The sequence below is a fragment of the Carcharodon carcharias genome, chromosome 3 (genome assembly GCF_017639515.1).
Source record: "Carcharodon carcharias isolate sCarCar2 chromosome 3, sCarCar2.pri, whole genome shotgun sequence".
Taxonomy (NCBI): domain Eukaryota; kingdom Metazoa; phylum Chordata; class Chondrichthyes; order Lamniformes; family Lamnidae; genus Carcharodon; species Carcharodon carcharias.
In genome coordinates, this window is record NC_054469.1 from 1,784,435 (window position 1) to 1,799,827 (window position 15,393).

Below are 15,393 nucleotides of genomic sequence, written 5' to 3' on the forward strand. Positions count from 1 at the left end.
CCGAATAATTGTTTCTAGAATCTTGCCCACCACTGTAGTTAAACTGACTGGTCTGTAATTGCTGGGCTTGTCCTTACAATGTTTTTTGAACAAGGGCGTAATGTTTGCAATTCTCCAGTCCTCTGGCACCTGCCCTGAGTCTAGAGAAAGGTTATGGCCATTGCTCCTGCAATTTCTATTCTCACCTCCTCCAATATTCTTGGATGCATCTCATCCAGTCCCAGTGCCTTGTCAACTTTAAGTACCGACAGTTTATTCAAAACTTCCTCCTTATCAATTTTGAACCTTTCTAGTGACAAAGTTTCCTCATCTGTCACCATGGCCTGGGTAGCATCTACCTCCTTGGTAAAGACGGATGCAAAGTATTCATTTAATATCTCAGCCATGGCCCCTTCGTCTATGTGTAAATTCCCTTTTAGGTCCCTAATCGGCTCTACTCCTTCTTTTACCACCCTTTTACTATTTATATGCCTAAAGAACTTTAGACTTTAGGATTCCTTTTTATGTTGGCTGCCAGACTTTTCTCATAGTCCCTCTTTCCTTCTCTAATATGCTTTTTCAACTCCTCTCCGAACCTTCTGTATTCCTCTTGGTTCTCAATTGTATTTTCTACCTGACACCTGTCATAAACACACTCTTTCTTCTTTATCTTGATTTCTATCTCCTTTATCATCCAGAGAACTCTGGATTTGTTTGCCCTACCTTTCCCTTTCGGTGGAATATGCCTTGACTGTGCCCGAACCAGTTCTTTTTTGAAAGCAGCCCATTGTTCAGCTACAGCTTTTCCTGCCAATCTTTCATTCCAGTCTATCTGGTCCAGCTCCATTCTTGCCCCATTGAAGTCGGCTCTTGTCCAGTTAATTATTTTTACTCTGGATTGCCTATCGTCCTTTTCTATCATCATCCTAAAACATACAATACAATGATCACTGTCTCCTAAATGTTCCCCCACTGACACTTGATCTACTTGGCCCTAAGAACCAGGTCCAACAGTGTATCTTTTCTTGTTGGACTGGACACATACTGCTGTAGAAAATTCTCCTGAACACAATCTAGGAATTTTTGCCCCTCTCCACCCTTTACACTACCACTCTCCCAGTCTACATTCGGGTAATTAAAGTACCCCATTATAACTACTCTATAATGCCTGCATCTCTCTGTAATTTCCCTGCAGATTTGTTCCTCTACGTCCTTCTCACTATTTGGCGATCCATAGACCACACCGAGCAATGTAATTGTATCCTTTTTGTTCCTTAGCTCTAGTCAAATAGATTTGCTCCTTGAACCCTCTGGGATATCCTCTTTCTCCAGCATTGCAATGCTCTCCCTAACCAAGACCGCCATCCCTCCTCCTTTCCTTCCTTTCTTATCTCTTCTGAACACCTTGTACCTGGGGATATTTAACACCCAGTTCTGCCCTTCCTTGAGCTAGGTCTCTGTTATTGCCACAACATCATATTTCCACATGACAATCTGCACCTGTAACTCCCCAATCTTATTTACTATACTCCGGGCATTCACATACATGCACAGTAACCCTGACTTAGATTTAAAAACAAAAAACTGTGGATGCTGGAAATTCAAAATAAAAACAGAATTACCTGGAAAAACTCAGCAGGTCTGGCAGCATCGGCAGAGAAGAAAAGAGTTGACGTTTCGAGCCCTCATGACCCTTCAACAGAACTGATTTAGATTTTGTCACTTTCTCCCTTCTCCTGGTTTTTCCCATTAACTTACTATATCCTCTGGTGCTATCTGTCTCTTCCAGTATTTTGTGCAACCTGGTATTCCTCTCTAATATTTGTTTAGGCTCCCACACCTCTGCCGAGTTAGTTTAAAGCCCTCTGGTTCATGACACTGGGAGTAATCCTGAGATTAATGCTCTAGAGTTGCGATTTTTTTAATCTGCTTCCTAAATTCCTGAAATATGCTTTCGGGACCGCAATCCTCTGTCCTACCTATGTTGTTCATACCAAAGTGGACCATGACCTCTGGGTGTTCACCCTCCCCAGAAGAATGTGTTCGAACTAGAGAGGATACAGAGGAGATTTACTTGGATGTCACGTGAACTAGAGAAGTTTAGTTATGAGGGAAGTTTGGATAGGCTGGTATTGTTCTCTTTGGAACAGAGAAGGCTGAGGGGATATTTAATTGAAATGTATAAAATTATGAGTGTTTGAGATAGTGTGGAGGGGAAGGACCTATTCCCCTTGATTGAGGGGTTCATAACCAAGGAAGATTGATTTATGGTGAGAGGTTTAGAGCGAATTCAAAGGGAATTTTTTCACGCAGATGTTGGTGAGGTTCTGGAACTCAGTGTCCGAAGTGATGGTGCAGCAGAAACCCTCACAACATTTACAAATGACTTCTATGTGCCTTTGAAATGCCATAAGCTGTAAGATTACAGACCAAGAGCTGGAAAGTGGTATTAGGCTGGGTGGCTACTTGTCAGCCAGCCCCTGATTGATGGGTTGAATGGTCTCCTTCTGTACCTGTATTCTTTATAATTCTATGGCCTGGAGGTCACTGCCTACGGGTGGTGGAAGCAGAGATGATTAATGGTTTCAAAAGAAAATTAGATGTTCTATTGAGAGCTATGGGGATGGAGAGGCAGCATTTAAAAGGCTGCTGCTGGGACTCCCTCTCAGGTCTAATCAGAGGGCTGGCAGTTCATTCAGCTTCATGGATAGAGGTGGCCACTGCTGAAGTGGCAGGAAGAAGGGCTTGCTACCAGATTGAGGTGGCCTCAAAACCCAGCTAAGTTTTTTCAGTTGTGCCCTGGGCAGGCAGGCCCTGATGATTGGCAGAGTGAATCCTCCAGCGCTGGCATCAGAGTTGTGAAGGCAGCCATGGATCAGTCATTAAGGATGGCTCCCATCGCCTACCACCAACGTTACCCTGCCCAAGCCCCACCATGGGGACCCACTGAGGCTGGCATGGTTTACCAAGTGGTCTCCCCACATGATGGGAGCCCCACCCAATGCCAGAAGGGGCAGTAAGTGGCCACTGAATGGTCAATTAATTATTTTAATTGGCCAGCCACTCATGTTCCTGCTGTTGAGAGTGTTCAATGGCAATGAGAAGGTGCCAGTTCCCTTTTCGATGCCTTCCAGGCACCATGTTATTAGGCCTCCAGCCCATCTTCAAAAGCATTCAGCATGATGATGCTCATCCCTCTCCCTCTGAGTAAGTTCTTATGTGAGTGTCTCTGTCTCTCTCTCAAATCTCTTATTTTGTGAGTAGTGATGGATAAATCCTAATTCTGATGATTGTATTTATTAGTTTTTTAATGATGTTTCTCTATTTGAATAGTGAAAGGCCGGACCAATCTTAAAATTAAAGAGAAGTACTTGGCACCTGACAGCTTTGGAATTTGCACGGTGAAATCAGCTGGAAATCGGACACATCCCCATTCCCAGGAGGGATCTCCCAGTCGAAACAGCTCGAGTGTGGCCTCCTATAGCTCAGCACCCAACAGCCCACTACCCACCAAGGTACATTCCTTTGACTCAAATTGCTGAAATAAAATCAGACAGTCTGACAGAGCCTCACAGAGAGTTTCTTAGTGTTAAGCCCCTCGAATAAGCCTATGTCCATCAAAGGGAATTGCATGTGAATTTCCTGATTAGTTGCATTCCCATCGGTACAGATTTGTATAAAACCAGTGCAAAATAAGTGTAAGCAGCTGAACTGCCTTTAAAAAGCCGCAGGCTACATTCTCTATGCCATCTGGCCTTTCTCACTTGAATTACAACTTGCATTTATTTAGCATTTTGAACATAGAGAAACGTTTCCAGAACATTATCAAACAAAAACTTGACACTGTGCCATGGAAGGAGATATCAGGACAGATTTATTTTTAACTCATTCATGGGATGTGGACATCACTGGCTAGGCCAGTTGTGTTTTAGGTTATCAGGTTTGCTTTGTCCAGCGAACACTAGCTGCAACCTTGATATTAACACATGGTGCTTGAAACAGTTTAGGCAGAGAGAGACTGATTAACTGAACAAACACTGGGGGTTTAATGGAACTAAGAACAGAACACTGACACCATGTGTGCTTCTTCAATCACCTCCAGCTCTAGACTTACAGTTACCCAGGAAGCCTGCGCTGCGTAGTGATTGGTCAATAGAATCACATGGTCAGTTAACTACATTCTCTTAAAAGTATATAGCACTCCACTTTACCATATCCTCCTCCTTTACTTGAAAGTACAATTGACAAGCTTCACAACATCCCAGTTATTAAATGAATAAATATTTATAAGTCAGGTCTCTCAGGAGGCTTCCTCAGGCGTTTTGGGCATCGTAGCTCAACAACATCGGCTGGTTTTTCCAAGACCCCCTTCTCAGGGGTCAGCTGCCCACCAGGCTCTTCAGTGGAAGTGGGCAAGTTTGTGTCTTCAACCCTCTTGGATCCATCAGGCCCCACTGGTACTTTCAAATCATGTGACATTTCTTCTACCTGCAGACCCAAACGCAAGTGATGATGGCATTCTTTCTTGTGGGACTGTCTCTCTTCTCCAGGGATGATCTGGGTGTCATCTAATTATTTGGCTTTTTACCAATACGTTATAGGAGAGGGGCACTCATGGTACACACTTTGCCTAATAGCCAATTGGGCCCACCTACAAAGTTCTTCGCAAGAACTGTCTCTCCCACCATGAACTTTCTTTCATGATTACAACCATCATGTCTAGCCTTCTGAGCCTCTTGGTTCCTCTCCACCCACCCCCCCTCCCCTAAATTCGGGCCTGATAAGAGTTAGATGGGTGCTGAGATGTTTCTTCATTAGTAATTTAGCTGAGGCAATACCAGTGTTCGTGTGTGGCATTGTCCGATATGTGAACAGGAACCATGACAATCTGGTGCTGATGGAATCCCCGTCCAGCTTTTTCATCACGGCCATAAAAGTTTGGACTGCCCGCTCAGCCAAACCATTAGAAGCGGGGTGGTAAGGTGAGGTTTTGATATGAGTTATTCCATTGAGGGTTGTAAACCTCTGGAACTCCCTGCTGGTCAATGCAGTCCCGTTGTCTAACACGAGCACCTCTGGTAGCCTGTGCACTGCAAAACTCTGCCGCAAATGGTCTATGTTGGGTGACCAGACTTCATAGACATCCATCCACTTGGAGTGGGCGTCTATTAGTAAAGAGAACATTGTGCCCAAGAAGGGCCCCATGTAGTCGACGTGGATATGCATCCATGGCAGCCCCAGCCATTCCCAGGGGTAGAGTGGAGCTAAGGGGGGGTGGTAGCTACCTACTGGCATTGACGACTTTTCACTAGGGTTTCAATGTCCACATCCATCCCTGACCGCCACAAATAGCTACGCTTGAGCATCTTCATCCTGCTAATGTCAGGGTGAGCGCTATGTAATTCGGCCAGTAATGGCCTTTGCCCTCTTGGGGACATGATAACCCTTGCACCCCAGAGCAATATGCTGCCTTGGCAGGTGAGTCATATCTGCATTTGAAATAGGGCTCCATGTCATCAGACTTTGGCTCGCCTGACCATCCATTCAAGACCTGCTCCTGGAAATGAGATAAAAGTGGGTCTCGGCTTGTCTAATCACAGATTTGTTTGGCCTGGAAGGGGGAGGAATCCAAAAAATGTATCAAGACAAGTTCCTGGGGAATTGGAACCTTCGCATTGTTATCTGGCAGGGGGAGGTGACTTAGTGTGTCAGCATGTGCGATCTAGCTTCTGGCTTCCTGATCGATGAATTAAAGTGCACTTGTAAGCAGCCGATATCAGTGCCCACCTCCGGATGTGAGCAGATGCGATGGGGTGTATCACCATATCCTCTCCAAATAATCCCAGCAGAAGCTTGTGGTTGGATATAATGTAAAAATGGTGACCGTGGAGGTATTGATGGAATTTCCAAACACCAGTCAGCCTGACGTCGGTAGTGGGGAAAATTCTAGGGTCCATTATAAAAGATTTAATAGCTGAGCACGTGGAAAACAGTGGCAGAATCAGGCAGAGTCAGCATGGATTTATGAAAGGGAAATCATGCTTGACAAATCTACTGGAATTTTTCGAGGATGTAACTAGTAGGGTTGATGAGGGGGAGCCAGTGGATGTGGTTTATTTGGACTTTCAGAAGGCTTGCGACAAAGTCCCACATAAGAGATAAGCGTGTAAAATTAAAGCACATGGGATTGGGGGTAGTGTATTGAGATGGATTGAAAACTGGTTGGCAGACAAGAAACAAAGAGTAGGAATAAACGGGTCTTTTTCCAAATGGCAGGCAGTGACTAGTGGGGTACTGCAGGGATCGGTGCTGGGACCTCAGTTATTCACAATATATATTAATGATTTAGATGAGGGAATTAAATGTAATATCTCCAAATTTGCAGATGACCCAAAGCTGGGTGGGAGGGTGAGCTGTGAGGAGGATGCAGAGATGCTTCAGTGTGATTTGGACAAGCTGAGTGAGTGGGCAAATGCATGACAGATGCAGAATAATGTGGATAAGTGTGAGGTTATCCATTTTGGTAGCAAAAACAGGAAGGCAGATTATTATCTGGCTATAAATTGAGAGAGGGGAATGTGCAACGAGACCTGGGTGTCCTTGTACACCAGTCGCTGAAGGTAAGCATGCAGGTGTAGCAGGTGGTAAAGAAGGCAAATGGTATGTTGGCCTTCATAGCCAGAGGATTGGAATCCAGGAACAGAGATGTCTTGCTGCAATTATACAGAGCCTTGGTGAGACCACACCTGGAATATTGTGTGCAGTTTTGGTCTCCTTATCTGAGGAAGGATGTACTTGCTATCGAGGGAGGGCAGTGAAGGTTAACCCGACTGATTCCTGGGATGATGTGACTCACACATGAAGAGAGATTGAGTCGATTAGGATTATATTTGCTGGAGTTCAGAAGAATGAGGAGGGATCTCATAGAAACCTATAAAATTCAAACAGGACTAGACAGGGTAGATGCAGGAAGGATGTTCCCAATGGTCGGGGAGTCCAGAACCAGGAGTCACAGTCTGAGGTTATGGGGTAGAGCATTTAGGACTGACATGAGGAGAAATTTCTTCACCCAGAGAGTGGTGAGCCTGTGGAATTCGCTACCACAGAAAGTAGTTGAGACCAAAACGTTGTATGTTTTCAAGAAGAAGTTAGATATAACTCTTGGGGCGAAAGGGATCAAAGGATATGGGGAGAAAGCGGGAGCAGGCTATTGAGTTGGATGAGCAACCATCATCATAATGAATGGCGGAGCAGGCTCGAAGGGCCGAATGGCCTACTCCTCCTAATTTCTATGTTTCTATGTTTCAAACACAACAAATAAACCCTCCTCAATTTGAGAATATCATCACTCTGCAGCACTGAGCATGCGAGATGTATAACTATTGGGTCATTCAGAACCATCCACCGACCGATGTGAAAGTACAGCCCCTACCCCATAAGCCGCAATTAAAATCAAATTGTTTTTTGAGTCAAAGTGGACCAATAGGGCCAATGATCTTAATAATTGCGTTACCTTCAGAAACGTGGAGCTTGCCAAATCCATTTATGGTTTCTATTAAGCAAAATTTTTAACAGCGCAAGTGTGTTTGATAGATTTGGAAGAAATTGCCTGTAGTAGTTTATCATGCGTAAATAGACCTTTAGTTCTGTACTGTTTCTCGGTGCAGGTGCCTTGCAAATAGCCTTGACCTTTTCTTCCATGGGAGACAGGCCCTGCACATCGACCTTATGGCCCAAGTAAACTACCTCTTTGGCTTGGAAAAGACATTTTTGTTGCTTGAAGCACAGCCCCTGCTTGTGAGAAGTGTTTCAGCACCTCCTCCAAATTAGCTAAGTGTTCTTCGTCAGTTCGTCCAGTGACTAAGACATCATTCAGATAACCAGCAACATGGGACAGCCCCTGAAACAGATTTTCCATTTTGGAAACTGGAAAATAGCACATGCTGATGAGACCCCAAAGGGTAGTGGAGCATATTGATACAATCCTCAATGTGAATTAATGGTCACAAATTTGCTAGAACATTTTTCCAGCTCTATCTGCTGGTAGGCATGGCTCATATTGAATTTTGAATACGCGATGCCCCCTGCCAATTTCGACCATAATCGTCAACCTTTGGTATTGGGTGTCTATTGAGTTTGGCCGCTCTGTTTACAGTTAACTTATAGACACCATGTAGGCGAACACTTTGGTCTGGCTTCAGTATGGGTATTATGGGTGCCTCCCACTTGGAAAATTGCACCCAGTTATAAGATATTTTTCAACCATCAACTTTTCTAGCCTGTTTATCTCAGTCTCTTCCTTGTTCCATAGAGCATAAGGGACTGGTCTGGCACTGATAAATCTGGGGGTTGTGTTAGGGTCTATGTGGATTTTGCTTTGTAGCCTATGAATCCTTCTTAGTTCATCACTGAAAATGGAAGCATACTTTTGTAACAATTCCTGTAAGTTTCTCATTCTTACTTAAAAAATCTCGGCCCAATGTAATTTAATCTTTTTGAGCCAGTTGCGACCAATTAAACTGGGGCCTGCTCCAGCTATTACTATAAGGAGTAAATTTGCAGACTGATCCCCATACAGCACCAGGATTTGACATATCCCTTTCACTCTTATTTCTTCGTCCATATATGTTTTTAATTTAGTGTCCGATTCTTACAAACTTATTGAAGTGTCTGAATGTATGTTCTCCTGCGGCAGACATTGATGGCCCAGTATTGGCCTCCATCTTGATAGGTTGTTCATTGACTCTAATGACTACCTGGATTGGCCAGCTTTACCCTCTTTCAGGTTGTATGATGAATAGGTGTCAGATTCTGCTTCCTCTGGTTCTTCAACAAGACAGATTTCACAATTTCCCCCTTTGTTTTTAAAATGCTGTCTCAGCCGATCCTGACAGTGCCACATTATGTGACCATTGCAGTGGCAGAAAAAGCATTCGATATTTCTGACCTGTCGATTGCCTACAGGCTGCCTGGATGCATTTCTCTCATTAATGTTGTGGGTTTTCACTGTAGTCCTGTTGTTCTTCAATGGCCTGTACAGAGCGGGTGTTTCCTGCCTTTCTGTGGAGTCCAACGTTTTTGCACCTTTTGTTACCAGCCCTACCCACCCTACAAGATGGATGGCACCATTTTGTGTATCTTTTATTACCTCCGAGTCTCTAACAGCCTCACCACGGCTATTGCCAATTCTAATGCCTTATTGAAGTCTGGATGAGTTTCAGAAGTTCCAAACTCTCAATATTCTGTTAATCCCTTTAAAGCAGCTACACAGCCAACGATTGTCTCTCCTGGAAGCCAATTCCTCGAATTGAATTTAAAACACTGCATAGTGACTAAGGGCTTTGGCTTCAGGTGGTTTTTTACAATATTTACTGACTCGTCGAAAGTCCTGGAATCGGGGGTGTTTGGTGACATGAGGCTATGGATCAGTCCGTATGTTTTGCTCCCGCATGTGGACAAAAGAATCACCCTCTTTTTGTCCTCCCCCGCGATGTCGTTAGCAGTAAAGGGAAACGCCAGGTGTTCAACATAATGAGACCAGTCATCAGAAACAGGGTTGAATGGTTCAAGATGCCCAAACCCCGGCATACTCGATGCCTAAGGAGACTGCGCTTTCAAACAGCGTTCAAGGTAGTGGCGAAGTAACGTAGCTGGCTTAACCTGGCTTTTTTAATTGCCGTCAATTGATTTATCCTCGTCGCCAGTTTAATGTTTTAGGTTATCAGGTTCGCTTTGTCCAGTGAGTGCTAGCTGCGCCCTTGATATTAACATATTAGTTGGTGCTTGAAACAATATAGACAGAGAGACCGATTAACTAAACAAACACTGGCGGTTTATTCGAACTAAGAACAGACCACTAACACCTCTAGCTCTAGACTTACAATTACACAAGAAGCCGATGCTGTGTTGCAATTGGTCAATACAGTCACATAATCAACTAACTAATTTCTCTTAAAGGTACATCGCACTCTACCACAGCCAGCATTTATTGCCCATCCCTAATTGCCCTTGAGAAGGTGGGTGGTGAGCGCCTTCCTGAGCTGCTGCAGTCCAGGAGGAGGTTACAGTGATAGGGAGGAGTGAACCCATGGAGAACTTTGAAAACAAGAATGAGAATTTTAAAATTGAGGTATTGCTTAACCAAGGGCCCACCCAGATCAGCGAGTACAGAGCTGATGGGTGAAAAGGACCTGATGCAGTTTAATACATGGAGCCATGGCTGAGGTACTGAATGAATACTTGCATCTGCCTTTATCAAAGAAGATGATGTTGCCCAGGTCATGGTGAAAGAGAAGGTAATTCAGACACTTGGATGATTTAAAATTGAGAAAGAAGTGGTATTGGATCGGCTGTCTGTACTTAAAATTGATAAGGCACCAGGACTGAAGAGATGCATCCAAAGATACTGAAGGAAGTGAGTGGAAATTTCAGGGACACTGGCCATAATCTTTCAGTCTTCCCTAGACTTAGGGGAGGTGCCAGAGGGCTGGAGAATTGCGAATGTGACAATCTTGTGCAACAAAGAGTATATGGATTAACCCAGCAACTACAAAATTAAGTCACTTGGGCAAATGTGGCTTAATTAAAGAAAGCCAGCATGGATTTGTTAAGGGCAAATCTTGTTTAAAAACTTTTTTTTGAGTTTTTTGATGAGGTAGCAGAGAAGGTTGATGAGGTTAATGCTGTTGATGTGGTGTACATGGGTTTCCAAAAGGCATTTGATAAATCCTAGAATGGTAAAGCACATGATTAAGCCATTAGGCCCATTATGTCTGGTCCAATGACAGAACACTTACCTTGTCCCAAACCCCTGCCCTTTACATGTAGCTTTGCAAATTTTGCCTTTTCAGATAATAATCCAATTCCCTTCTGAATGCCTTAATTGACCCCGTCTCCACCACACTCTCAGGCAATGCATTCCAGATCCTAATCACTCGATTAACCCTGTCTCTGCCGCATTCTCAGACAGTGCATTCCAGATCCTAACCACTCGATTAACCCTGTCTCGATCACACTCTCAGACAGTGCATTCCAGATCCTAACCACTCGATTGACCCTCTCTCGACCACACTCTGACAGTGCATTCCAGATCCTAACCACTTGATCAACCCTCTCTCGACCACACTCTCAGACAGTGCATTCCAGATCCCAATTACTTGCTGCATAAAAATGTCCTTCCTCAATGGGTTATTGCTTCTTTTGCCAATTCTCTTAAAGTTCTGGTTCTCAACCTTTCCATCAATTGGAACAGTTTCTCCCTAGCTACTCTGCCCAGACCCCTCGTGATTTTGAATACCTCTATCAAATCTTCTCTCAAGGAGACCTCTTCTCCAAGGGTAAGAGAAAAGAGGTCAAGTGGGTGTTGAATAAGACACTAGTTCAGCTTCAGCTGGAGTATTGTGTCCAGTTCTGGGTGCCTCACATTAGGAAGGATGTGAAGATGTTAGAGAGTGTGTGGAAAAGATTCACAAAAATGGTTCCAAGGATGAGGAATTTCAGGCATGAAGATAGATTGGAGAAGTTGGGACTGTGTTCATTGGAGAAGGAAAGGCTGAGCGGAGATTTGATAGAGGTATTCAAAATCATAAGGGGGCCGGACAGAGTAGATAGGGAGAAACTGTTCCCATTGGTGGAAGGATCAAGAACGAGAGGGCACAGATTTAAAGTAATTTGCCAAAGAAGCAAAAGCAACATGAGGAAGATCTTTTACACACAGCCAGTGGTTAAGGTCTGGAATGCACTGCCTGAGAGTGTGGAGGAGATAGGTTCAATCAAGGTATTCAAGAGGGAATTGGATTGTTATCTGAAAAGGAAGAATGTGCAGGATTACAGGGAGAAGCTGAGGAAAGGCATTAAGTGCATTGCTCATTCAGAGAGACAGCGCAGACACAATGGACTGAATGGCCTCCTTCTGCACTGTAATGCCTCTAATCTGTCTTTGTAATTGAAGTCCCTCATTCTTTGAAACATCCTCGTGAAGCATTTCTGTACCATTTTTAAAGGCTGAACATCCTGTGGTGCAACAGTCCATGTGAGGCCAAACCAGTGATTTAAAGTGCTGCGTAACAGACATGTGACCAAATATTAGAGCTCTTGGAATAAATGTGACAGTAGCAAATGGATAAGAACTGCATGAATTTTATTTATTCTTTCATGGAATGAGGGCATCGCTGGCTAGGCCAGCATTTATTGCCCGTCACTAAGTACCCTTGAGAAGGTGGTGATGAGCCACCATCTTCAACTGCTGCAGTCCATGTGGTGTAGGTACACCCACAGTGCAGCTAGACAGGTAAAGTGACAAGGAACAGGGACTGCGCCCCTAGCCAAGTTGTTCCAGTACAGCTACAACACTGGCATCTACCTGACTATGTGGAAACTTGCCCAGGCATGTCCATTACACACAATGCAGGACAAATCCAGCCTGGTCAATTCCCGCCCCATCAGTCTACTCTCCACCATCAGTAAAGTAATGGAAGGGGTCATCAAAAGTGCTATCAAACAGCACGTGCTTAGCAATAACCTGCTCACTGACACCCAGTTTGGGTTCTGCCAGGGTCACTCAGCTCCTGACCTCATTACAGCCTTGGTTCAAACATGGACAAAAGAACTAAACTCCCAAGGTGAGGTGAGAGTGACTGCCCTTGACATCAAAGCAGCATTTGACTGAGAGTGGCATCAAGGAGCCCTAGCAAAACTGGGGTCAATGAGAATCAGGGGAAAATTCTCTACTGGTTGGAATCATGCCTAGCACAAAGGAAGCTGGTTGTGGTTGTTGGAGGTCAGTCATTTCAGCTCCAGGACATCACTGCAGGAGTTCCTCAGGGTGGTGTCCTTGGCCCAACCATCTTCAGCTGCTTCATCAATGACCTTCCTTCCATCATAAGGTCAGAAGTGGGAATGTTCACTGATGATTGCACAATGTTCAGCACCATTCGCGACTCCTCAGATACTGAAGCAGTCCACGTCCAAATGCAGCAAGACCTGGACAATATCCAAGCTTGGGCAAGTAACATTCGCACCACACAAGTGTCAGGCAATGACCGTCTCCAACAAGAGAGAATCTAACCATCACCCTTGACGTTCAATGGCATTACCATCACTGAATCCCCCACTATCAACATCTTGGGGTTACGTTGACCAGAAACTGAACTGGGCTAGCCATATAAATACTGTGGCTACAAGAGCAGGTCAGAGGCTAGTAATCATAACTGATCTAACTGCTTGCTTGTCCCTACAACCACACCACCCCCCTCCACTTCTCTCCCCCAACCCAACCACCCCCCCCACCACACACACACACACACACACACACCTTAAACCAGCTTATATTTCACCCCTTTCCTTGGATTCACCTAGTTCTGTTGAAGGGTCATGAGGACTCGAAACGTCAACTCTTTTCTTCTCCGCCGATGCTGAGTTTTTCCAGGCAATTCTGTTTTTGTTTTGGTTATCATAACTACTGACTCCTCAAAGTGTGTCCATCATCTACAAGGCACAAGTCAAGAGTGTGATGGAATACTCCCCACTTGCCTGGATGAGTGCAGCTCCCACAACACTCAAGAAGCTTGACACCATCCATACGAACATAAGAAACAGGAACAGGAGTAAGCCATTCCGCACCTCAAGCCTGCTTTGCCATTCAATAAGATCATGCCTGATCTGTTTGTTTTTTGAATTCCACATTCCCATCTACCCCCGATAACCTTTGATTCCCTTGCCTAACAATAATCTATCTACCTTTGCCTTAAAAATATTCAATGACCCCAGCTCCACCACCTTCTGAGGCAGAGTGTTCCAAAGTCACACAAACCTCAGAGGGAAAAAAAATTTCTCCTCATCTCTGTCCTAAGAGGGTGACCCCTAATTTTAAAACAGTGCCCCCTAGATCTGGACTCATTCACAAGAGGAAACATCCTTTCCATGTCCACTTTGTCAAGGCCATTCGGGATCTTATAAACTTCAACCAAATCATTTTTAAAATTCGTTTATAGGACGTGGGCGTCACTGGCTAGGCCAACGTTTATTGTCATCCCTCACTCTTTGAAACTCCAGTGGAAACAGGCCCAGCCTGTACAACCTTTCCTCATAAGACAACCCACTCATTCCAGGTTTCAATCCAGTAAACATCCTCTGAACCGTGTCCAGTGTAATTACATCTTTCCTTAGAAAAGGAGACCAGAACTGCATACAGTATTCAGTATGAGATCTCACCAATGCCCTGTATAACTGAAGCATAAAATCCTTACTTTTATATACAATTCCTCTTGAAATAAAGGATTGCATTCCATTAGCTTTTTTGATTATGTGCTGTACCTGCATACTAACTTTTTGTGACTCGTGCTAGAACACCGCGATCCCTCTTGCACCTTGGAATTCTACAATCGCTCTCCATTTAAGTAATACCTTGCTTTTTGATTCTCCCTGCCAAAGTGAAAAACTTCACATTTTCCCGTATTATACTCCATCTGTCAGATTTTTGCCCCCTCCCTAATCCTATCTTTATTCGGCCGCAAATTCCTTAAGTCTTCTTCGCAACATACTTTCCTACCTATCTTTGTGTCACCTGAAAATTTGGCTACCATGTCTTTGCTCCCTCATCTAAGTCATTGATGTAAATCATAAAAAGTTGAGGCCCCAGCACAGACCCCTGTGGGACTCCACTCATCACATCTTGCCAATTAAAGACATTTATGCCTACTCTCTGCTTTCCACCAGGCAGCCAATCCTCTATCCAGGCTAATATGTTACCCACACATCATGCACTTTTATTTTCTGCAATAACCTTTGATGTGGCACCTTACCAAATGCCTTCTGAATATCCAAATATAATACATCTACAGGCTCCCCTTCATCCACAGTACAGGTTATGCCTTCAAAGAACTCCATTAATTTGGTTAAACATGATTTCCCTTTCACAAAACCATGCTGACTCTTCCTGATTACCTTGATCTTTTCTAAGTGCCCAGCTATAGACTCTTTAATGATCGATTCTACCACCTTCCCTGCAACAGGCATCAAACTAACTTGCCTATAGTTTCCTCTTTACTGCCTCCCTCCCTTCATGAATAGAGGAGCTATATTTGCTACTTTTCAATCTGATGATCAATACTGGTGTGTAAAAAATTACAATAAAATGTTAAGAATGGGGGATTCTTCAAGTGTAAACAGCAGGGATACTAGAGTAATTAAGTAACAAATTAAATAAAATACGATAGTGATGGCAGGATGGCTGATGTGTTGCTGATGTGTTGCTGCTGCAGCATGTGGGAGCTGCTGGACACCAAGATGATCCAGAGTGAACACATCTGTAATAAGCGTTTGCAGCTTGAGGAACTTCGGATCCAAGTTAAGGAGCTGGAGTCCGAGGTGCAGACATTGCCCCACATCAGGGAGGGGGAAAGTTACCTGGACACA

General features: G+C 44.2%; 1 protein-coding gene across 1 annotated transcript in view; it reads left to right on the forward strand.

The window, feature by feature from the left end:
• LOC121275738 (microtubule-actin cross-linking factor 1-like) overlaps positions 1–3,521 on the forward strand; it is a 105,810-nt gene extending 102,289 nt beyond the window's left edge. The window contains exon 8 of the mRNA XM_041183328.1: positions 3,313–3,521. Within this exon, the coding sequence (XP_041039262.1) occupies positions 3,313–3,521 (209 nt within the window). The remainder of the gene's footprint in view (positions 1–3,312) is intronic.
• Positions 3,522–15,393: the final 11,872 nt, after the last annotated feature.